Raw genomic sequence first — 25,991 nt, 5'->3', positions numbered from 1 at the left:
GATTCCTATTCATAGACTGCAGCTCTGGTTTCAATACCATTGCCCCATCCGAGCTCATGTCCAAACTCATGGAACTTGGAGTCAGCACTCCCCTCTGCAGCAGTACCCTAGACCTCCTGACCAACAGACCAGCATCAGTGAGGATAGGTGATGAATCATCCTCTACGATAATCCTCAACACTAGTGCCCTGCCCTTCTATACACCTTATACACTCATGACTGCGCAGCCAAATCCCAATCCAACTTAATTTACAAATTCGCAGACAATGCCACCATAGTAGGCCGGATACCAAATAATGATAAGACGGAGAACAGGAAGGAGATTGAGAACCTCATAACCTAATGCCAAAACAACAACCTCTCCCTCAATGTCAGCAAGACAAAGGAGATTGTGATCGACTTAAGGAAGCGAAGCGGTACACATTGATGGATGAAAGCTTCAAGATCTTATGAATAAATATCACCAGCAATTTGTCCTGGACCAAGCATACCAAAGCTATGGCCAAATAGGCACATCGATGCCTCTACTTCTTCCTTAGAGGGCTTCAGAAGTTTGGCATATCCCCAAGAACCCTCACTAACCTACAGATGTGCCGTAGAAAGCATTTTATCAGGATGCATCTCAGCATCCAAGACCGCTAGGAATTGCAGAGAATTGTGAACATAGCCCCGATTATCACGCAAATCAACCTCTCTTCTGTTGAATCTATCTACATTTCAAGCAGTCTCGGCAAGGTAACCAACATAATCATGGACTTGTCTCACTCCCTGTCCCATCAGGCAAGAGGTGCAGAAGTTTGAAAATGCATACATCCAGATTCGGAAAGTTTCTTCCCAGCTGTTATAAGGCAAGTGAACCATCCTCTCACCAACTAGAGAGCGGTCCTGACCTCCCATCTACATAATTGAAGACCTACGAACTATCTTTAATCGGACATTACCGGACTTTTATCGTGCACTAAATCTATACCCTTAATCCTGTATCTGTGCACAATGCACAGCTTGTTTGTAATCATGTATAGCCTTTCTGCTGACTGAATAGCAGGCATCAAAAGCTTTTCATTGTACACGTGACAATAATAATAAACTAAACTCTCTTTTGATCGATACCGGATATATTCTACCTCAAATATTTAATACTTTCAAGCAGATTTATTTCCTCCAAGACTGACTTTAATTTTGCTCCTTTGTAATTACACCACCAATAAATACAGTGACAATAAAGAATCATTAAACTAAATGACAGAACACGTCCAACAATCCAAATGTTTACTCCCATTTCCAAGTTCCAATGTTTTCTTGAATATTTCTTATCTAGATAAATGATGAATACTCATTTACATCCACACTCACTAATAATTGTTTTCAGATTCCATCAGTACATTGCGCAGCATTAGACAGGACTTATGAAAAAAGCCTGAAACGCTTACAACTTCAAATCTTCTCCCTTCTCACATCATAAGAAAATAAACATTGGCTAGGTTGCTCTGTTCAATGTAGCTTTAAGTGAAAAATATCTAAAAATACTAAAAAGCCCTTTAGAACGCCACCAAAATGATCCTACTTGCTAGCTAGTATGATGGTTTTAAGTACCAATAAAAGCAAACTACTTCAACTGTTGTGCGCTGTAGATGAACATGAGGTATTTCAACTGCAAGAGTCCAATGGTGAACACAACCGCACAACTAATCTTTCCATCACTGGTCACCAGCTAAATGCTAAAAGTATTTTAAAAATTTTTATAGGTGAAAATTGTTCACTTTCAAGCTTGCCAACAATCTAAAAATCTATTATTTGAATTTGCCCCATCAATGGAAGCAATCGAGTTAAGAGATTTGCAGGTTTCATTTATTAACCTGCAATCTATAATAAACTTTAAAAAAACGTTTCCTGTCATTTCTATATATTTAAGACACTAAACTCAGAATTCAGACATGCATAAAAAGGAAAGCTGCTCTATGAAATGTTCACATGGATTCCCTTATATAACTTTATTATAAAGAAGTGCTGTAGTAAATTACAAAGATATCAGTGTTTAATGCCCCTTTGGTTTTATACTGGCAGGAGTTACTACCCTGAAATTTTCCAGTCTTAGCAGCACTGGCAAAAGGCTGCATATTTTAAGTCCAGTGAGACAATGTCTGCATTCAAAATGTGATATTACTCATAAATTTATATCATATTTTTTTTATTTATAAACAGGTGTTTTTAATTGAAATCATGATTCTATTCCTTTTCGGTAATTCATTCAATATTTGAGTCATCCTGTATTAGTCATGGACAAATTCACTAAGCAATAGATCAATGTCTTCTGAAATGAATGCCTTCAGTTTTCATCTATGTTTTCCCAAAAAGCAGTCAGCCCAGATATAACACTAATGCAGTGAGGAAAGTAATTGATTTTATAAAGATATTTTAATGGGGGGGGGTGTTATTTATTTCAAATCAAGGACAGCGTCTGATTTCCCCAACCCCTAAGCAAAGAATATATCTTCCACTACTAGCCTTGAGCTGCATTTTTGTACACAACCATGTACTGTGGTTTGCCAAGCAACCACCCACTCAACTTCCTCTCAGAGAAGATATTCAGTGCTATGGCCTAGACCCTTTTCCCCTCCTGAGTTGCTAGAATTCCAAAGGCAATCTTTATCGGGAGTTAACAAACATATGGACAACCAAATTACTCCAAGGTATTTCCGTATTTTCTTTCTTCCGATTCAGTCTTCCTCAAAACATTGAACGGTAATAACCGCACTATGCCCCAAACTGCTGATGTACAGGTATGAATTTCTAACCTTGTTTGAAAGGCAGATCAGATAGTTTTCTCCCCAACCCATTAATGAACCAAAGATGGACACAAAATGCTGGAGTAACTCATTGGCTCAGGTAGTATTTCTGAGAAAATGGATGGGTGACGTTTCGGGTTGGGATCTTTCTTCAGACCATGAATGGACGAGCCTGCCTGCTGGCTTTAAGCAATATAGTAAAGTCAGTTTGTTGCAATCAGTAAATTCAGCAGTAAAAGCAATTCCATGAACTTGTTTTAGTTGTGATTTCTCCCAGATGTTTAGGCTTGATTTAAGATTTTTTGAGATACAATTCTTTCCATCACCTTCATTTTAAGTGACCAATTCAGCCATGTCTGGTTGACGAACTTAAAAAGGAAATCTGACCATCTGATATTTTTATCTTCTCTTTCTGTGCTCACAACCGCAATTGCAAATGAGACATCAAATGATAGATTGCCAACTTGTAACTAATCAAGCCAGTTCACTGTGGCACAATTTATTGAATGCAGTTTTATGCTCTAGGAGCCCCAAATTTAAAGAAAACCCATTCATAATCATTTAATCCAATACATTGTCTGAGAAATTCGCCTGAGTTCATCCCAGTGCTTTAAGCATTTATTTTGAAATAAGCAGCCAAAATGATCATGGGAATCATACAGCATGGAAAAGGGCTCTTCGGACCAACTCATCCTTGCTGACCAAGATGTTTGCATCTAAGTTAGTCCCCTTTCCTCAGGAATTACTGCAATAAAATGATCAGTTTCAGAAATTATCCGATGCTTAACGATAAAGTTCAGTGATACAGCGTGGAAATAGGCCCACCGAATCCGTGTCAAACAATCCCCATACATTTGCACTATCCTACACACTAGGGACAATTTACAATCTTTACCGAAGACAATTATCCCACCAACTTATACGTCTTTGGAGCATGGGAGGTAACCAAAGCACCGGGGGAAAGCCCACGCAGTAACGAGGAGAATGTGCAAACTACATACAGACAGCACCCGAAATCAGGATCGAGTGCTGTATGGCAGCAACTCTACCGCAGCGCAACTGTGTCATGGACAAACCTGGGTATGTGATATTGTGAACAGTGCAGAAAAAATAATAAAATTACACTGGTAACAGAAGAACATTAAGACACGTAATCAAAGTGGGTGAATTTTGATGCTAAAATATAAAAGGATTGGATGACCCTACAAAGCCTTGGTTAAACAATACATGGAGCACTCACAACAGTTCTGGCACTATCTACAGATTGTGGAATGAGTGCAGGCTGGATGATAAGCGAATCCCAAGGGTTATGTTATGAGGAAATCAGATAAACAAGGAAGCAGTCCTTGAAAGTCAAAATTAAGGGGAGATTTGATCAGATTTTGAGGGGAAGTAATAGGTTGTGAGAGATAAATTATTCCCACTAGTCAGAGAACGTAGGCGTACAATACATAATTAGACTCAAACTTTACAGGATTGATGGTGGAGAATACTGTGACCCAGAAAAGGCAGTAGAAAAGTGGAACTCATTTTCCGTAAACAGCTGTGTGTGCCAGGCCAAATCACAAAGTGCTGGAGCAACTCAGTGAGTCAGGCAGCATCTGTGGAGGGAAACATGAGATTACATTTCGAGTTTGAGTTTGGACTCTTCTTCAGACTGATTGGAGTAGGGGGAGATCAATTGGTTCTTATGAAAGTTCATCAGAAGATTTAGACAGGTGCACGGATAGGACAGGTTTAGAAGGATATGGGCAAAACGCAGGCTGGTGGGACTAGTGTAGATGGGGCATGTTCATCCGTGTGTGCAAGTTGGGTCGAAAGGCCTGTTTCTATGCTGTATGACTCTATGCCCGTGACCTGAAACATTATCCAGTTTCTGTAACCACATATGCTGCCTGAACTGCTGAGTATTTCCAGCATTTACTGCTATTTCAGATTTTCAGCATCTGCCATTTTTGTTTCAGGTTTCAGTCATCTACAACTTTAGCTATAACTGGGGGCCAGGAAGAAAAGTTGGATGATCAGCAAATTAATGAGGATAGACGCAAGACAGCAGGAGGCAGGTCTCATGCGCATTACAAACTCAGCGAGGACAAGAGGTGAGATAGAAGGAAAAGTAGAAATGTTACAGAATGAAAGGATTTGAAGGGGACAGTAACTGAGAAACATGAATTGTTTACACCATGAATTAACATGATAGCTAGTTAGGTGGTCTCTTGTTTCTGGGAAGGAGAGACAATGGAGTAGGAGCCAGTTTTCTTGTTTAAGAGGAGCTCGGGTGCACAAGGCAGAGTTGAGAAAATAGAGATAGAAAGCAGAGATAGGCATTAAATGAAAGAATTAAAAATACTTCTGTTCTTAATTTCTGTGAACTTCGTCCAACAGTCAGATGCAGATACTGTTAATATTGGCTAAATTAAAGACATTATAAAATGGAGAATCCCTGCATTTGTCAGTATTGCTTAGTCCTTGTCAGCAGAACTTTACAGGCTTCGATTGGCGTCAGCTAGTCTAGGCTCAGGCTGATATGCAGAATGGTAAATGGTCCAGGTGTTCTCCATGTTTCCCTTAAATTGATAACTTATATAATGATTTCGCAAACTGACCCTAAATGCATCATTCCTATTAGGTCGCTGCAAATGTATTGTGAAACAATATATATAATGATTCAAGACAGTCATCCTGTTAATTGATGATTGGTCGAATTGTTGAGCCTTGGGGAAGTTGTGGGTTTCCAGGGCACATGTTTCAATTTTTGTCCTTGTTAGCTTCTCTCAAGAGCTTTCCATGCAATACAATGTATTGAGCTGTTGTATTATTGGGTTAGGGAGATGTCTGTTATGTATGAGGTTAATCGATATCTGTTATTGGGTAAGTGTAAGACAACCCCCTGTGTGGTTCGGCCCTCAGGTTCGCGGGCCATATAAAAGACGGCGATCACAAGGTTCATGGTCGATCCTCAGGAGAACTGCCGGAGTGTCTCTGTCTACGCGAGGCCTAGAGGGCTTGACTAGACAGAAGCAGGGATCAAACCCGCGGTGGGGATAGTAGGTACAGTGTATGATCTGTGACGCACTTATAATTTCACAAGAATAAACTTTAATCTTTGCAAGTGCTTGACTCAGTGTTATTACTGAAACTAGCCTGGGGGGAAGCTCAGAAACGAGCAATTATCAATACCATCATATTTACACAGATGTGAACAATGGAATAGCTTATATATTGTAATGATTATGTGAATTTGCAAGCAATGACATGTGGTTCGCATGGGTATTTAACACCATTGATATATTGCGCATAGTGGCACAGCTGGTAGAGCTATTGCCTCACAGTGACAGAGACCCAGGTTCGATCCTGATCTCAGCTGTGTAAAGTTTGCACATTCTTCCCGTGACTGCGAGGGTTTCCTCCAGGTGTTCTGGTTTCCTCCTACATCGCAAAGACGTGTGGGTTTGTTGGTTAATTGGCCTCTGTAAAATTCACTCTAGTATGTAGGGAGTGGATGCGAAAGTAGGATAACATAGAATTAGTGTGAACGGGTAATCGATGGTTGGCGTTGACTCAGTGGGCTGAAAGGCCTTTTTCTATGCTGTATCTCTAAACTCTAGACCTCCATAAATGAGTAGCATGACAGCTTTGGAACAAAACAATGTACTTGTGTTATAAAGCATTTGGACGCAAATAATAGTTACAGAAACCAAAAAGTGGAAATCTACAATTTGTTTTATGCTTTCAAGTTCAGCCAGGCAGAGTGTAAAATGTTATTTTCTTCAGTTTTTGGTTGTCATTTATTGTATAACTGCTCATTAACTCGGTTTGATTTGTAATACTCCCTCAATGGTCCAGAATATCCTGTTAGCAGCTAGCAATCTGCACTTGCCATGGACTAGATACAAACATATTTGTTTTGTGGACTCATTTGAGGAAACGTCCGACTGAAGCCATCCCAATACTCATCTGTCAAGTCTTGCAAGAACAACAGGGTCCTGTGCATAAAAACACTGGCATGCAGAAAAGCAGGAAAAAGCCCCATTCATGGAACAGCTGGAAAAAGCTTACACTTCCTGGATTTGCTGGCTGTTATCAATTCAAAAATCTGGAAGCTTTCTGCATGTCTGACATATGGATACACTCAAAAACATGACACAATAAAAAAAGTAAAACTTCATTCAAGTTTTAGAAAAAGAAACACTTAAGAACCCTCAGTAAAATCAAAATTAAAAGGGCTAAGATTTACCTTTACCCCTTGTAGGTCTTCATCTCCATTCAAATTAACGAAGATGCTGTTTGTATTCCTGAAGCAGTACACAATTAACAGGTAGTTGTGGCAACTGACCACTCTAAATGCTTGACAATTGCTACTGCTCCCTGAAAGTGGTAAGACTGTGTTAAAGAAGGCGTATGGTATGCTTGCCTTCATCGGTCGGGGCACTGAGTATGTGTCAGGAAGCAATGTTGTCGTATTATAGGACCTTATTTAGGTTGCATTTGGAGTGTTGCTTGCACTCTGGTCAGAACCTTCAGTTGCAGGAAGGATATGGCTTTGGAGAGGATACAGAGGAGGTTTACCAGAACGTTGCCTGGATTAGAAGGGATTAGCTATAAAGGGAGGTGGTCAGACTTGGATAGTTATCTTTTGAATGCTGGAGGGACCTGTAGCAGTATAGAAAATTTTGAGATAAGGTAAACGGTCAGAACTTTTTCCCCCAGGGTGGAAATTTCAAATTCTAGAGGGCATAGCTTTAAGGTGAAAGGGCAAAGTATAAAGGAGATATGAGGGGCAAGATTTTTAAACTCGGAGGGTGGTGAGTGCCTGGAATGCGTGTCAAGAGCACTGGTAGAGGCAAATACAATAGTGGCGGTTATGAGGCTTTTAGATCGGCACATGGATATGCAGGGAATGGAGGGTTATGGATCATGTGTAGGCAGATGAGATCACTTTACCTTGGCATCGTGTTCGGGCCTGTTCCCGTGCTGTACTTATCTGTGTTATGGGATTTGATGAATAACTCTTTAGCCACTTGGAGAATGTGGATGAGGAAGAGACCATAATGACTCTCACTGTGGTGGACAGCTGGGAGATCCATCTGTATTTAATGAACTTGTCTGCTGCCTTATATATAGTCATGATTATAGCATCTCAGTTTAGTTTAGCTGCAGCATGGAAACAGGCTCTTCGGCCCACTGAGTAGGCACCATCCAGCGATCACCCACACACTAGTTTTATCCTACATACTAAGGGCAATTTACAGAAGTCAATTAACCTACAATCATGCACGTTTTTGGAATGTGGGAGGAAACTGGAGCACCTGGACGGAGAAAACCTACGCAGTCACAGGGAAAATGTACAAACTCTGTTCAGACAGCACCCGTAGTCAGGATGGAATCCGGGTCTCTGGCACCATAAAGCCGCAACTCTACCACTGTACCACCTTTCTGGTGCCCCCCGTGTTAGGGATGAAAGGATCAAAGAATCAAAGGATAACAGGCATTAATTCATGGGCAACCAGCCATCAAAAGTAATCTGTTCACAATTTAACTTCCACTGATCATTTAAGGCCATCAAAACCAAACACTGGATGTGGGAGGAAGGAACTGCAGATGTTGGTTTACACCAAAGATAGACACAAAATGCTGGAGTAACTCAACAGGTCAGGCAGCATTTCTGGAGATAAGGAGTACGTGACGTTTCGGGTTGGCACCCTTCTTCATGACCCGAACTACTACTCCTTTTCTACAGAGATGCTGCCTGACCCACTAATCTACTCCAGCATTTTGTGTCTAGTGCTGGGTCTGGAACATTGATTTGGTAGCATGGTAACCATGCAAGGGTAGACAATAAATTAATATTCATGTTAATCGGCCCATGTTTTTTTTTAATCAAGAAGAAATCATTGAGGCCATTTCCTTTTTTCGCACTTTGTTAAAGACATATCTGTCACTTAATGCACAGTTTGGATATATCTGCTTTGCAACTTAACATTCTGTCTTTGTATACCCAAAGAGCCATCCCTCCATACTGCAACAAAAGTCAATATATTTTGGTCTTCCATTCAGAACCCCTCAGATCAGTATTTGAAGACTCCAAGGGGTTCTACTCGTTGAGCTGTGCTCCCATTGCAAATATGTAATTCTTCAAAGTTTGCTTTCTACACTTAAAATGTTAAAGTAGGTTTACATAGCCATCCAAACTATAGTCAATCGTTTATTGTGTCTTGTGTTTAAAAGACTCAAGTGCCAAAAGAGAAACGGATTCACCAGAAAGCCTGCTTGTGATGAATAAAGACCTTTCATATCAACCAGCTTCAGTCTCCAGTGACTTACTCAAAGTCACAATACACTTGAATATTTTCTCCCTCTTCCTAGATGTGGGTGATAAGGATGGCAATTTGTGAATGTTGCGCTTTACCACTAAGTTTTAGGATTTCAACAGGGATATTCTTTGTTATTTTTCAGTTGGAATATGACCTTCTCAACTCTGTCAGTCAGTCAGTCGTCTCAGTAAGGCTGGATCAAATAGATAGACAGAGTCATATAGCACAGAAACAGGACCTTCTGCCTAAGATGCCCCATCTAACCCAGTCCCCTCTGTCCACATTTGGCTCATATCCTGCTATAGTTCAGTAAACAGTTATAAACGTAAGATGAAGCTGGGCAACCAGAACTACACACAGTACTCCAAGTGCAGTCTCACCCGTGAATTGGACAGTTGCAGTGAGAGGTCCCAACTCCTATACTTAAACTACAAATGCTGGTTTACAATGAAGATAAGACACAAAATGCTGGAGTAACTCAGTGGACAGCATCTCTGGATAAACAAAATAAGTGACATCACAGGTCGAGACCCTTCTTCAGACTGAGAGTCAGGGGAGAGGGAATCGAGAGGCATGGAAAGGTACAGAACAGATCAGAGTCGGCACCGATGACCAAAGAGCCCACAATGGTCCATTGTTGGCGGTGGAGTTGTTAACGAGGGATACAAACAGTAAAACTAGCAGGATGACTAGGGTGGGGGAGGGCTGGAGAGAGAGGGAATACAAGGGTTACTTCAAATTAGAGAAGTCAATATTCATACCGCTGAGTTGTAAGTTGCCCCAAAAGCGTAACAGATTGGAGGTGCTGTTCCTCCAATTTGTGTGTGGCCTCACTCTGACAGTTGAGGGGGGTTCAGGATAGAAGGTCAGTTTGGGAATGGGAGTTAAAATGTTTGCCAGCCGGGAGATCGTGTAGGCCAAGGCAGACTGAGCATAGGTGTTAAATGAAACAGTCACCCAGTCGGCACTTGGTCTTGCCGATATACAGGAGTCCACACTGAGAACAACGGATACTGTAGATGAGGTGCAAGTGAACCTCTGCATCATCTGAAAGGACTGTTGGGGTCCTTGGAGTGAGTCGATGGAGGTGGTATAGGGACTGGTGTCGCATCTCCTGCGGTTGCAGGGGAAAGTACCTTAGGAGGGGGTGTTTTGGGTGGGAAAGGATTTGTGAACCAGGGAGCTGCAGAGGGAACGGACTCTGCAGAAAAGGGTGGAGACGAGAAGATGTGATTAGTGGTGGGATCCCTTTGGATTATGTGCTGTACGTGACGGCTGATGGGATGAAAGGTAAAGACTAGGCGGACTCTGTTCCTGTTGCAACTGGGGGAGGGAGAGCAAGAGCGGAGCTGCCGGGTACCAAGGAGAACCAAGTGAGGACCTCATCTATGACAGAAGAGGGGAACTCCCATTCCCTAAAGGATGAGGACATCTCAGAAATCCTGGTTTGGCATACCTCATCTTGGGTGCAGATGCAGTGTAGACGGAGGAATTGGGAGCAGGGAATAGTCTTTGCAGGAGGCAGGGTGGAAAGAAGTGTAGACAATAGGTGCAGGAGTAGGCCATTCGGCCCTTCGAGCCAGCACCACCATTCAATATGATCATGGCTGATCATTTTCAATCAGTACCCTGTTCCTGCCTTCTCCCCATACACCCTGACTCCGCTATCCTTAAGAGCTTTATTTAGTTCTCTCTTGAATGCATTCAGAGACTTGGCCTCCACTGCCGTCTGAGGCAGTGAATTCCAGAGATTTACAACTCTCTGACTGAAAAAGTATTTCCTTATCTCCATTCTAAATTGCCTACCCGTTATTCTTAAAATGTGGCCCCTGGTTCTGGACTCCCCCAACATTGGGAACATGTTTCCTGCCTCTAACGTGTCCAACCCTTTAATAATCTCTTTGTTGCGATAAGATCCCCTCTCATCCTTCTAAATTCCAGTGTATACAAGCCTAGTCGCTCCAGCCTTTCAACATACGACAGTCCCGCCATTCCGGGAATTAATCTAGTAAACCTACGCTGCACGCCCTCAATAGCAAGAATATCCTTCATCAAATTTGGAGACCAAAACTGCACACAGTACTCCAGGTGCGGTCTCACTAGGGCCCTATACAACTGCAGAAGGACCTCTTTGCTCCTATACTCAACTCCTCTTGTCATAAAGGCCAACATTCCATTGGCTTTCTTCACTGCCTGCTGTACCTGCATGCTTCCTTTCAGTGACTGATGCACGAGGACACCAAGATCTTGTTGTACGTCCCCTTTTCCTAACTTGACACCATTCAGATAATTATCTGCCTTCTTATTCTTACTACCAAAGTGGATAACCTCACATTTATCCACAATAAACTGCATCTGCCATGCATCCGCCCACTCACACAACCTGTCCAAGTCACCCTGCAACCTCATAGCATCTTCCTCACAGCTCACACTACCACCCAGCTTTGTATCATCTGCAAATTTGCTAATGTTACTTTTAATCCCTTCATCCAAGTCATTAATGTATATTGTAAATAGCTGCGGTCCCAGCAACGAGCCTTGCGGTACCCCACTAGTCACTGCCTGTCATTCTGAAAGGGACCCATTTATCCCCACTCTTTGCTTTCTGTCTGTCAACCAATTTTCTATCCATGTCAGTACCCTACCTCCAATACCATGTGCTCTAATTTTGCCCACTAATCTCCTATGTGGGACCTTGTCGAAGGCTTTCTGAAAGTCGAGGTACACCACATCCACCGGCTCTCCCCTGTCAATTTTCCTAGTTGCATCCTAAAAAAATTCCAGTAGATTAGTCAAGCATGATTTCCCCTTCGTAAATCCATGCTGGCTCGGAACGATCCTGTTACTGCTATCCAAATGCTCCGCAATTTCGTCTTTTATAATTGACTCCAGCATCTTCCCCACCACTGATGTCAGACTAACTGGTCTATAATTTCCTGTTTTCTCTCTCCCTCCTTTCTTAAAAAGTAGGTTAACATTAGCTACCCTCCAATCCACAGGAACTGATCCTGAATCTATATAACATTGGAAAATGATCACCAATGCGTCCACAATTTCTAGAGCCACCTCCTACCATCAGGCCCTGGGGATTTATCTCTGGCCACTAGAACATCTGGGAGATTGTTTGTATCTTCCTTAGTGAAGACAGATCCAAAGTACCGGTTCAACTCGTCTGCCATTTCCTTGTTCCCCATAATAAATTCCCCTGCTTCTGACTTCAAGGGACCCACATTTGCCTTGACTATTTTTTTTCTCTTCACATACCTAAAAAAGCTTTTACTATCCTCCTTTATATTATTGGCTAGCTTACCCTCGTACCTCATCTTTTCTCCCCGTATTGCCTTTTTAGTTATCTTCTGTTGCTCTTTAAAAGAGTCCCAATCCTCTGGCTTTCCACTCTTCTTTCCTATGATATACTTCTTTTCTTTTATTTTTATGCTGTCCTTGACTGCCCTTGACAGCCACGGTTGCCTCTTACTCCCCTTAGAATCTTTCCTCCTCTTTGGGATAAATTGATCCTGCAACTTCTGCATTGTTCCCAGGAATACCTGCCATTGCTGTTCCACCGTCTTCCCTGCTAGGGCCTCCTACCAGTCAAATCTGGCCAGCTCCTACCTCTGTAATCCCCTTTGCTATACTGTAATACCGACACTTCCGATTTTCCCTTCTCCCTCTCAATTTGTAGAGTAAAACTTATCATATTGTGATCACTGCATCCTAATGGCTCTTTTACCTTGAGTCCCCTTATCAGATCAGGTTCATTGCACAACACTAAATCCAGAATTGCCTTCTCCCTGGTAGGCTCCAGTACAAGCTGATCTAAGAGTCCATCTCGGAGGAACTCCACAAACTCTCTTTCCTGGGGTCCATTACCAACCTGATTTTCCCAGTCTACCTGCACGTTGAAATCTCCCATAACCACCGTAGCATGCCAATTTTAGCTCTTGATTCAACTTGCACCCTATTTCGAGGCTACTGTTTGGGGGCCTGTAGATAACTCCCATTAGGGTTTTTTTACCCGTACAATTCCTTATTTCTATCCATACTGATTCTACATCTCCTGATTCTATGTCCCCCCTTGCAAGTTATCATTCCTTACCAACAGAGCGACACTCTCCCTCTGCCCACCTGTCTGTCTTTTCTATACGTTGTGTACCCCTGAATATTCAGTTCTCAGCCCTGGTCCTCTTGTAGCCATGTCTCAGTGATTCCCACAACATCATACTTGCCAATGTCTAACTGAGCCTCAAGCTCATCCACTTTATTTTTCGTACTTCGCGCATTTAAATACAACACTTTAACTTCGTTATTCACTTCCCCTCTTCCACTGGTCGCAATTGACCCTGACCTTACTCTCTTATCCCATCCAGAACTTTGCTTCCCATTTATTCGAGAGTCCTTTGCAATTTCTCCTGTATTCACTTCCCCTTTAACTCCATCTTCATATTCCCAATTTGTCAACCCCTCTCCCCCCCACTACTTAGTTTAAAGCCACACATGTAACACTAGCAAACCTGCCTGCCGGAATGTTGGTCCCCCTGCTGTTAAGGTGCAACCCGACCCTCTTGTACAGGTCACCCCTACCCCAGAAGAGATCCCAGTGGTCTAGAAATCTAAATCCCTGCTCTCTGCACCAGCCCCTCAGTCATACATTCATATCCCCGATCTCTCTGTTCCTGCCCTCACCAGCACGAGGCACAGGTAACAATCCAGAGATAACCACCCTTGACGTCCTACTTCTCAGTCTTCTTCCTAACTCTCTAAACTCTTGCTGCAGTATCTCCTTCCTCTTCCTCCCGACGTCGTTCATGCCCACGTGCACAACCACTTCTGGTTGATCACCTTCCCTCGCTAGGATGTTCTAAAGCCGGTCCGTGATGTCTTGAACCCTGGCACCAGGGAGGCAACAGACCATCCTCGACTCCCGCCTGCCGCCACGGAATCTACTGTCCGTATCTCGGACAATGGAGTCACCCACAACTATGGCTCTTCCTGACTTCGGCCTCCCCGGTCGAGTCTCCTTGCCTGGATTAGAGCCGCCAACCAGTCTGCCGCTCGGACTGGAAGCGTCTTCTGCCCCGACAGCTCCCAAGAGGGTGTACCTATTTGCAATAGGCACAGCCACCGGGGTCTCCTGGAGTCTACGTTCACTCCCCCCTGAAACTGTCTCCCACCTTCGCTCGACCTGGACCCTTGGCGTGACAGCCTCACAGTAGGTCCTGTCCAAGAAACTCTCGCATTCCCGGATGGCCCCGAGGTCTTCCAGCTGCCTTTCCAACTCTGCCACACGTCCATTCAGGAGCTGCACCTGGACACAGTTCTTGCAGGTGTAGCTCCCAGAAGCTCCAGCGGTGCCGCTACCTTCCCACATCCTGCAGGAAACACACTGCACCAACTTATCTGCCATTACTTTATTGTCTAAAAAAAAATCAGGCTTGAAAACAAGTGTAACCTCCTCACCTCAGCCTCCTCGCCGAAGACTCGCAGCCGAAGACTCGCAGCCGAAAACTCGCAGCCAAAGACTCGCAGCCAAAGACTCGCAGCCAAAGACTCGCAGTCAAAGACTCGCAGCCAAAGACTCGCAGCCAAAGACTCGCAGCCAAAGACTCGCAGCCAAAGACTCGCAGCCAAAGACTCGCACTTTTCTCACAGGGCACTAAGACTCGCAGCCAAAGACTCTCACTTTTCTCACAGGGCACTTCCCTCAACAGGGCTGCACCCCTTGTGCAAGCCTTGTTAATACCAGTCTCTAAATTTCCCAATTGGCCAAATTGCCAAACTTCCAATTTAATTGATCAGCCAATCCACGCTCTCACTTCTATCCTGTCTTCCTGACAAGCTCGGAGGTATGTGCTTTACTGACTGACTGCTAGCATCCCTTTGGCGCTCTCTTTAAACTGCCTTTTTACCTGTGATTAACACTCACTTACTTGCTTGCTTTCAGCCAACGGTCGTCCTTGCTCCTTCTCTCCCGACCTTTTAGTGTAGTCTGGATAGCTGTGGGAATCAGTAGGTGGATTCTACTGAGTATTTACAGCCTTTCTGTTTTTATTCACTAAGGGCAGGTTTGTAATCCAAAAGGAGTTAGTTTAGTTTATTGTCACAGGGAAAAGCTTTTTTGTTGCGTGCTATCCAGTCAGCAAAATGCTTCAAAGACCAGCAGTCCAAAGAAGGGTCCATACTCGTAACATCACTCGAAACATACTCTTCAGAGATGCTGCCTAACCCGCTGAGTTACTCCAGCCCTTTGCATCTTTTTTGTAAACTAGCATCTGCAGATCCTTGTTTCTACCAGGTGTAAAGTGCTATTGGGTAGAGCAGGTTATTGACAGTCATCCTCATATAATTGCTAAATATATGATTCTGTAAAAGGGTCCTAATATTATCTGTCCATTTCCCTTCACCGATGCTGCTCGATAAGCTCAGTTCTTCCAGCAATTTGTTTTTTTTTAACTGAATATATGTGAAGTATTACTTGCTGGAAACAACCTAACACGATGTTTCCAAACGGAAGCATCTGTGAATTTAACACACTGAAAATTCAGAAATAACTATAAATGTATGGTAGTTCTGTTGGCACAAAACCGGCACTTTAGAAAATGCAACGCAAAAAGCACTTGATGTATGTACAGTGCTATAAAGTCCAGGCACACAGTCAAACACTTCTCCATGATTTGACAACGGGCCATTGTAACAGCCCCAAGAGCTTGGACAACCCGAGTTAATATTGGGCCAAGGCATACTTTCACCTCCGGCCAGCATGCTGATGATTTCCTCTTTACTGGTCAGTTCATCCCTAACTTCCAAGATTCTGCATTGCCAAATGCAAGCGAGATACAAGAGGGATTTGAGATTCTTCCACTCCGCTGTTGAACTCTGCACTGTGTCCAGAGGTGGAGTATGACCATACTGAGCTGAGGGCTTAGAGACATTGAGTCAAAAAGCATTTAAACAGGCCCTTCAGCCCAACTTGCCCACGCCAACCAAAATGCCCCATCTACATTAGTCCCACCTTCTTTCATTTGGCCCAAATCCCTCTAAACCTTTCCTATCCATGTATCTGTCGAAATCTATAAACAAAAACTCCCGTTTGTTTGTTTGTTCCTGAACTACAGCCAAAACAGTATATGATAGGGCACCAATTTTAGGCCCACCTTACTCACCATCGTCTCTTTGGTGCTAATGGAAGTTTCATTGAAATCGGTGTTATATTTTTAAAGTTATTCACATTTTAAAGTTTAAATCTACGAGGGAGGGAGGGGGTGGGAGGATAGGGTGGGTTGAGGGGGATGGAGTGGGGGGGGGGAGGGGAAGGAGAAGGGGAGGGGGGGAAGGGGAGGGTGGAAGGATGGGGGAGGGAGGGATGGAGGGAGGGGGGAGGGTGGGTGAGGGGGAAGGGGGGTGGGGGAAGGGGGAGAAGGGGAGAGGGGGGGAAGGGGAGAGGGGGGGAAGGGGAAGGGGGAGAGGGGGGAAGGGGAAGGGGGAGAGGGGGGAAGGGGGAGAGGGGGGAAGGGGGAGAGGGGGGAAGGGGGAGAGGGGGGGAAGGGGGAGAGGGGGGGAAGGGGGAGGGGGAGGGAAGGGGGAGAGGGACGCGGGAAGGGGGAGGGGGGGCGGGAAGGGGGAGCGGGAAGAGGGAGAGGGGGGCGGGAAGGGGGAGGGGAAGGGGGCGGGAAGGGGGAGGGGAAGGGGGCGGGGAAGGGGGCGGGGAAGGGGGAGCGGGGGGCGGGAAGGGGAAGAGGGCATTTAGTGTTTCTTAAATGTTACAATAGGATCTACTTCAACCAGCTCCTCTGGCAGCTAGTTCCATATATATAACTTACAAAAGGTTACCCCTCATGTTCCTATTAAATCTTTCCCCCCTCACCTTAAACCTATGTCCTCTACTTCTCAAATCCTCTACTCTGGGCAAAAGACTGTGCATTTACATGATCTATTCCTCTCATGATTTGAACATCCCTGTAACACCTCACATTTCTCTGCATTAAATTCCATCAATCATTCCTCAGCCCACCTGCCCAACCGATCAAGATCCTGCTGCAATTTTTGACAACCATCTTCACTATCTACAACACCACCCACTTTAGTGTCATCTACAAACTTGCTAATCTTACCATCTTCTCGTCTAAATAATGAATATAGATGAGAAATAGTAATGGGCCAAGCACCGAACCCTGATGGACACCACTAGTCACAGGCCTCCAGTCCGAAGAACAGGCTGCCCCCACAACCCTTCCATGAAGCCAATTGTCTATCCATTCAGCTATCTCCTTGGATCTCATGTGATCCGACTTCTAGAGCAACCTATCATGAGGAACCTTGTCAAATGCTGGATGTACTTTGTACCCAGCTCATCAGTTTCACACCAAGGTATAAAAGTAAAGCCACATTCATTTGATTGAAATGTAACTAAATAAACGCTCCATTAACAGATCTTTAATTTTAATTTTCTATCAGTTTAAGCTATTTTTAAGTATTTTTTCAAAATAACATTCTTTTAATATCATTAAGAGATCAGATAGAAGAGGCCACACAGAGATTTAGAGGAACAGCATCTCATATTTCTCTTGGGCATCATACAACCCAGTGGTATGAATACTGATTTGTCTAATTTCAAGTAACCCTTTATTCCCTGTCTCTCCATCCCTCCCCCACCCAAATCGCCTTGCTCGTTTCACTGTTCATATCCCTTCATTATCACCTCATCTACAGCCAACAATGGACCAGTGTGGGCTCCACCTTTCCTGAGTTATCTGTGCCAGTCTCAATTTGTTCTGTACCTTTTCATACCTCTAGTTTCCCTTCTCGCCTGACTCTCAGATTGACCCGAAACATCACCTAATCCTTTTCTCCAGAGATGCTGCCTGACCTGCTAAGTCTCTCCAGCATTTTGTGTCCATCTTCACATAGATTTATGGTTCTGATCTATCCAAAGGCATCAAAGGCATCTTGCTGCCTCCTGCAACCTATGTTGCCTCATGGGTCAGCCACAGCAGACCCAAGTACAACTGGAGCCCAGAACAAAAATGGCAAATGCAGTTATGAGAAATGCAGAGGCCAGCACAAGCTCATTGCAGCAAAATCCTGTTCTTTGAGAAGTGCATCAGGTGGTCCTTAAGTAGAAGTACTTACACTGAGCTGGTGTTAACCCAGAGAAGGCAATTCAGCTGATTGGAACAGGGTGCTTCGATTCCTTGTTATGTCAAGAAAGCAGAGTATGGGTTATACTGCAGTGCTACATTTGCACTGTTACTAATCAATATAGGAACACTTGTATGGTGGATCCAGACTTGATTAGATTTAAAATCTGCTCAAGCACCGCCTTCTCACATTCAGCTTTGGAGTATTGGGAGTTTTGTTGTATCTGCAGGTTGTACAACACAAAAATGTAACTGTTGCTGATCCATGAAAACAATTCACTTCAGCTAACAATGCCACAAAGATTTATTCATCTGTGTCAACAGTGCTGCAAGGTAATATCTGAACAAGATGCGCCAAACACAAAGTGCTGGAGTAACTCAGTGGGTCAAGCAGTACCTCAGGAAAATGTGGATAGGTGACATTTCGGGTCGGGACCCTTCTTCAGACTGATTGCAGTAGTGGTGGAGAAAGCTGCAAAAGAGATGTAGGGGCCAGGACAAAGCCTATCAAGTGATAGGTGGATACAGTTGAGGGGCGTATGATTGGCAGATGAGTGGAGTAAGTGACAAAGGCTGGAGATGCAAAGGAGACAAAAGGGTGTCAGATAAGGACACCCCCACTTCTTTTTCTTAGCCCCCTCCACCCCCCCCCCCATTAGAAACAGTCTGAAGAAAGATCCAGACTCAAAATGTTGCCTGTCCATCACCTCCACAGATGCTGCTACCTGACTCTGACCCGCTGAGATACTCCAGCACTTTGTGTTTTGCTCAAGAATCCAGCATCTGCAGTTCCTTGTATCTCCATCTGAACAACATTGTTTGTGGCAAGGTTTTCAAAAAATTGCATTGTTATGGAATAGCACTGTTAGCATTTCCATATCGGTCAAATTCAATGAAAATAAACCCTCCTGAATCTTCCACTCATTTCAAATGCTTATGTCAAAGCAACAAAACTTCCACAGTCGTAACAACTGAACCTTTGTGCAGCATTAGATTGGCAGGAAACAATGTACATGCAATTTTGTAGTGATTGCACTCCAATGAAAATATATAATAGGAAAAATAAAAGATTGATCAGATTAGCTTGGCAATCATGAAAGTATGGTTTTAGATGGAAACTTGTAGAGTTCTTGCCCTTGATCGCAGAAGTTTTGGGATTTAGAGCCATTTGGAAAGTACACATGGGATGCTACTACATGTCCATCAGATAGGACACATTGCAGCTATTGTGCACAGGACGTAACGGATATAATATAAAATTCAGATATTACCTTGCAGCACTGCTCAGGCAGATGAAGACAGCTTTGTTACATTATTAGCTGAAATTAACTTTTTTTGTGAATAGGGGACAGTTAAATGTAGTTTTTTTCCAGTAAAAGTTGCACATGCAACAAGATTCTAACACTCCAATGCTGGGTGTAAGCAGACTGTAAATCTAAATATGTCTGGATTAATTATTTTGTGCCTTAATATTACTTTGTTTCCACAATTAAACTGTTTCACACTTGAAATAACAAAATAAATGTACTCACTTGCTGTTTCAGTACAAAATTCTTAACTCCCTCCATCACAAACTGTGATCCAGTATTCATGACACGTGAGAGTAAGCTGAAAGTAGGAAATATGCATTATAGTTTTTTTTAAATTCTTCAATTTGCCCAGAAGAACCTTTATAGACTACCAAGTACATTTTGTTATTTGCAGTTTTTTCCCCTCAAAACAAAGCAGTACATTGAGATCTTCCATATTTACAAATGTTTCTGATACAATTTTTGTCTGTTTAGAAAATTCTGAAACCATCTGTTTAGAAAATTCTGAAACCTCTTAGTATCAGCATAAAACAAAAGATTCGCTATAATGCTGGAGCTGTTTTCAATTAGACAGCTACAGGCTTCTCTTTATAATGGCTGTACAAATGTTCCAGTCACGTTATTGTTGCTGCTTACATTATGAAAAGCAGCCACAACATAGTGAATCAAGCATATTGCAGTGGCTGTTTGAAAGTAATAACACTTCGCAGCGAATTGAACAAAAAATCATAAAATAGACTTTCATTAATATCAATTCGTTTGTTGTTGATTTTGTGCAAAGTTGAGTTCTCTGTTACAACCAAATACTGAACCAGTCTTTTTATTTGTATTTTTAACTGTACAAAATTCTAAGTAGCTATAGATCATGATGTGCCACTTAACAGTACACTACAACCATGTGTACAAGGTACTACTTCAATGCAGGTTTTCCTAGCAAACACATTTTCTGGAGATTAAAAATGTACAACTGTGCTGTTTCCTTGCAGTTGCAAAATTGGATAAATACTCCATCTCACCATTTTCAACGTCATCAACTAATAATACAGGACTTAAGCACAAGTCTCATCAGTCGCTCCCAGCAAATTTCATTTGATTCCACAGTATTGGTTTTAATTTATTATTATCATATATACTGTGAAACGGTGATAAACTTTAACCATTTTGTATATCAGTGGTTTTCTTAATCACTCTTTACTTATCAAAAACTGGTGCAGTTGCATGTGAACAACCTTGCCCCAAAAGTGACTTCTTAAAGAAGGGTACAATTTGTGAATTATCAATTAGAGAAGATGTTATTTTTAAATTATGTATTGCTTAATTTGAATTTAGATTGAAGTGGGAGAATTGGATGCGCAATTAGGGTGGGGGAATGGTGGTAGGAATGGGGAGGGGAGAGATAGCGGAAAAATAAAAATAAATGGGGAAAAAAGTGTTAACTAAAATCAGAGAATTCAATGTTCATACTGTGGATTGCAAGCTACCCAGGTGGAATATGAGGTGTTATTCCCCAGTTTGCATGCGGTCTCACTCCGGCAAATGGAGAAGGCCCAGGATGGAAAGGTTGATACAGGAATGGAGGGGTGGGGAAATTAAAATGGTTAGCAACCAGGAGATCCATTAGGCCTAGGCAGACCGAGTACGTGTTCAAAGATACAGTCGCTTTGTCAATGCTTGCTGATGGAAAGGAGGCCACGTCGGAAGCACTGAATGCAGCAGATGAAGTGAGAGGAGGTGCACGTGAACCTCTGTCTCACCTGGAAGGGCTACTGAGGTCCCTGTTTGGATGTGAAGGAGATGGTATATGGACAGGTGTTACATCTCCTGCGGTTACAGAGGAAAGAAAGGGCAGGTGTTACAATCTCTTGCATTTGCAAGGGAAAGATGAATATTTTTCTTAAATGAAAATTGGATTGGCCAAATGGCCTGTTTCTGTTCTGCTATGTTCAACACTTATGCATTGGATATGTCATTTATTTTGCACAAACAAATTTCATTAAATTACCAAAAAAAAGCACACAGTACTCATAAGGTCAGGCAGCATCTTTGGAGAGAGAAACAGATTAATGTTTCAGGTTAATGTTTTTTTTCTGATCTTCTGCTCATCTCTAGCATTTTCTGCTTTTATTTAAAAATTGCAGCATCTGTTGCTTTTTGGCTTTTCATTCATCATATTACTGATCAGTACAATCAGGCATGTGAGTGAGGTAAAAAAAAAGAGGAAAAGAGTCGAGTACTTGCGGGGTCAAAAAATTACAACGGGGTCAAAAAATTGGAAACATTTTGAAATTTTACACAAAAATTACCAGTTTCAAGCCTCTTTCAGTGCTTTTTAAAACAGACATTACAAAATAATGTGAATATGTCACTGTATACTAATAACATTTAAGTAAATTTGCACATTAATTGATAATCAGCCAAAAAAGGTGGTAATTGGCTTTTCTGCTGTGTTTTATATTTTAACCCTGTCTTAATTAATTTAGTTATATAATCTTGCACTTAAATTTAATATTTACTCATTACAGTTCCACCACTGATTTTCTGGCACTCTTGGTTCCAGCTCTTTGCTGGTTTATCCAGCAGGCCAAGGAAGTCAGCTATTGGGATAGATGTGCTGGCTCCAACTAGGCTGGAGTTCCAGAGCCCCAGCCGATGGTTGCAAATTCAACCCACCGATCGACCATGGAAGTCCCGATGAGGTCGAGATTCGCTGCCTTGCCCAGCCTAGGTGCCACATTTCCGGGGAGACTTCCAGGGCATCAGGGGATTTCTCGTGGAATCCCTAGCGACCACTAGTGGCCAAATTGACAAATTGGCCAAGGAAATCCCGATGAGGTCGAGATCGGCTGCCTTGCCCAGCCTAGGTGCCACATTTTCGGGGAGACTTCCAGGGCACGGGGGATTTCTCACGGAACCCCTAGCGACCTCTAGCGGAACCCGAGTGTTCATTACAAGTCTATACATCGTTTATTTACTTTTCTTTCTTTTTTTCGATCCGATTTCTCCGTTTATTTGGCAAAGAGAAAAATGCGGAAATCATGCAAAAAGCGCGGAAAATTGATTTTAAAAACGCGGAAATCCGTGGAAAATTCACATGCCTGGTACAATATTTCCTGAACAGAATATTTTAATCACTTCTCTCTACAAATGCAGCAGAATTATTCTGTGGTAACAACATGTACCTTGCAGGTTTTGGTCCACTGCCTCCAAAGTTAGCAGGAGCTGAAGCCATTTTGGTAAATGCTCTGTAAATGAAGGCAAGCGATTAAAGTGAATCGAGGAATAAGAAAATATTTTTTTCTCAATCTCCTCAGATTTATGAAATGTGGAAGGCAATAGACAATAGACAATAGGTGCAGGAGTAGGCCATTCAGCCCTTCGAGCCAGCACCGCCATTCAATGCGATCATGGCTGATCACTCTCAATCAGTACCCCGTTCCTGCCTTCTCCCCATATCCCCTCACTCCGCTATCCTTAAGAGCTCTATCCAGCTCTCTCTTGAAAGCATCCAACGAACTGGCCTCCACTGCCTTCTGAGGCAGAGAATTCCACAACTTCACCACCCTCTGACTGAAAAAGTTCTTCCTCATCTCCGTTCTAAATGGCCTACCCCTTATTCTTAAACTGTGGCCCCTTGTTCTGGACTCCCCCAACATTGGGAACATGTTATCTGCCTCTAAGGCAAAAACAGTTACAATGATTTGCCCATGAATGAGCTGAACTATTATATTAATCACCTTGGCTATTTTTTAATTTCGTTGTACTCGTTGCAATGACAATAAATGAATATTATTATTATTATTATTATTATTATTATTATTATTAATTGACGAAAGAAAAAGCTCAATTTTTAACCAGATGCACTTAAAATTTATTAGATTTTTCGCTGGCTGTTAACTTTTGATTTCTAGGTGAGGCATGTTAAAGGAGCTTAAAGCAGTATATTAGTCATACCGTGACAAAAAAAATCCTTAAGACAGCACCATGATTTTGTACTTTCATAGATGGAAACACAGGATATAACTGTTTGAAGTGGGTGTCCTTTGTTTTACTCCCAGACTAATATGGGTGGCATAGTAGCGCAGCTGGTAGCGCTGCTGCCTCACAGAGCCAGGGTTCAATCCTGATCTTAGATGTTGTCTGTGTGGAGTTTGCATGTTCTTCCTGTGACCACGTCTGTTTCCTCCAGGTGCTCTGGTTTCCTCCCACATTCCAAAGACGTGCAGGTTTGTAGCTTAATTGGCCCTCTGTAAATTGCCTCTACTGTGTATGGAATGTAAGCGAAAGTAGAATAACAGAACTACTGTGAATGGGAGATCGATGTGGACTTGATGGGTTGAAGGGCCTGTTCCCATGCTGTGTCTCTAAACTAAACTAATATTCAATCTCTAGCAATATGCTGATTGGAAATTATTTGCTTTCTCGTTTCGGTGACAGGCAGACAGCAATTACCTTTGAACTTTCAATTGTCAGGTGATTTTTCTTTCTCATTCTGTAAACCCAACTACAGTTTGCTCATGTTATTCAAGTTGCTGCCCTTAGGCAATGTAGAAACTAAGTTTCTAATATACCTTTCTGCTTTGCCAATCATAGCATGAGTCTTTGACATTGAGTTGGTTTCTTTGCTAAGGTTATCAACACACAATACGTTTTTGAAACTTTTACCCTCAAATTGGTGCTTTATTCTCCAGTCACCCGAGTGAGACATTCACCGTTTCATTTTCCAACTGGTTTTCTATCCCAACATCGCCACACAATTTGTATAAACAACCAGTTGAATATATGTTTAAAACTGTAACACATGTGCTTTCAGCATTTTTGTGTTTTGCTTCAATGGTTTTTAGTCATACGTTGCCTTGATAATAAAACTATTGTTAGTGCTGATCTTACTTACTTCCATCGTTTGACGTAATTTAAAGGAGCCAAATTGCATCCAGCGTCAGTCAGTGCATTTTTGTATTGCTCTAAGTCAACCTGTTGGTATAAATAATGTTACTTTGGAGACAAAGAACAATGAACTCCAGAGTTCCAAACTCATTGCAGATTTACTTTACAAAATAAGCTTTGCTAGGATCTTGGAAAGAGAAGGAATATTGGAGGAAATAATGTTGAAACTTTTCAGTAGAACTTTTAAACAACGGCCTTATTAAATTATGGTGTGGAACAAAGAATGCACAGGAGGACACCAAGAGAATTAAGATCAATTTGACCTGAAACCTCATAGCTCAGTAGAGTAAAACAGACATTGCCAAAGTTTCAACTGTTGCAGAGTATGTTTTTCCTCTCTATGGTAAGCAGCCAGATAACATTTGACAGCCTGAACTTTTTCATTAATATCTGCTTGAGAGAGACTTTGGAAAAAAACCTGGGCGGCACAGTGGCGCAGCAGTAGAGTTGTTGCCTTGCAGTGCCAGAGACTTGGGTTCGATATTGACCTCGGGTGCTGTCTGCATGGAGTTTGTATGTTCTTCTTGTGACCGTGTGGGTTTTCTCCAGGTGTTCCGGTTTCCTCCCACACCCCAAAGACGTGCAGGTTTGTAGATTAATTGGCTTCGGTAAAATTGTAAATTGTCCCTGATGTGTAGGATAGTGCCAGTGTATGGGGATGTTGGTTGGTGTGGACTCAGTGGGCCGAAGGGCCTGTTTCCGTGTTGCAACTCGAAAGTCTAAAGTGTATCTTGCAGGATTCAGCCACTTATGTTGACGTACAAATATTTTCAAGCAAGGAGATGCAGCTCAATAAATTTTAACTGTTAAAGTAATGATGGAAAGAAAACACAATGCTATTGACAATTAAACAAATATAGTAACCATTGATAATACTGGCAGAAAAAAAATAACATCTAGGGGTATTTTGCATTGGGCTGAATAGTGAAGATATTTTTGTTGAAAATAAAGTTTCTCCCCATTTACAGAAACAAGGAACTACAGATACAGGTTTACAAAACATGACACAAAGTGCTGGAGTAACTCAGTGGGTCAGGTAACATTTCTGGAGAACACGGATAATATTGAGCCTGAAGAAGTGTTCCGACCTAAAACATCACCTATTCTTGTTCTCCAGAGCTGCTGTCTGACCCACTGAGTTATTCCAGCACTATGTGTCTTTTTTTGTACACCAGCATCAGCAGGTCCTTATTTCTCAATATTTATACTGTTGGGTTGTAAGCTACCCAAGCATATGATGTGATGTTCCCCCAGTTTGCATTCCCCTCACTCTGGCAATAGAGTAGGCCCAGGTCAGAAAGGTCAGTATGGGAATGGGAAGAGGAGTTAAAATTGTTAGCAATCAGGAGATCCTGCAGGCCTTGGCAGACTAAGTGCAAATCTTCATCTGAATAGTCACAGAGACTGTGCTTGGTCTTGTTAATATAGAGGAGGCCACGTCGGGAACACCAAATGTAGGAGATGAGGTTAGAGGAGGTGCACATGGACCTCTGTCTCATT

The 25,991-nt window shown here is 42.6% G+C and overlaps 1 protein-coding gene across 1 annotated transcript in view; it reads right to left on the bottom strand.

Moving 5' to 3' along the window:
• scfd1 (sec1 family domain containing 1) overlaps positions 1–25,991 on the bottom strand; it is a 110,577-nt gene that overhangs the window by 23,214 nt on the left and 61,372 nt on the right. Inside the window, exons 17-19 of the mRNA XM_078407139.1 lie at positions 24,439–24,518; positions 22,727–22,789; positions 19,770–19,845 (exon numbers count right to left, since the gene is read on the bottom strand). Coding sequence (XP_078263265.1) covers positions 19,770–19,845; positions 22,727–22,789; positions 24,439–24,518 — 219 coding nt within the window. The remainder of the gene's footprint in view (positions 1–19,769; positions 19,846–22,726; positions 22,790–24,438; positions 24,519–25,991) is intronic.

The sequence above is a fragment of the Rhinoraja longicauda genome, chromosome 10 (genome assembly GCF_053455715.1).
Source record: "Rhinoraja longicauda isolate Sanriku21f chromosome 10, sRhiLon1.1, whole genome shotgun sequence".
NCBI classification, from domain to species: Eukaryota; Metazoa; Chordata; class Chondrichthyes; order Rajiformes; family Arhynchobatidae; genus Rhinoraja; species Rhinoraja longicauda.
This window is presented reverse-complemented; position numbering and strand designations above follow the sequence as displayed.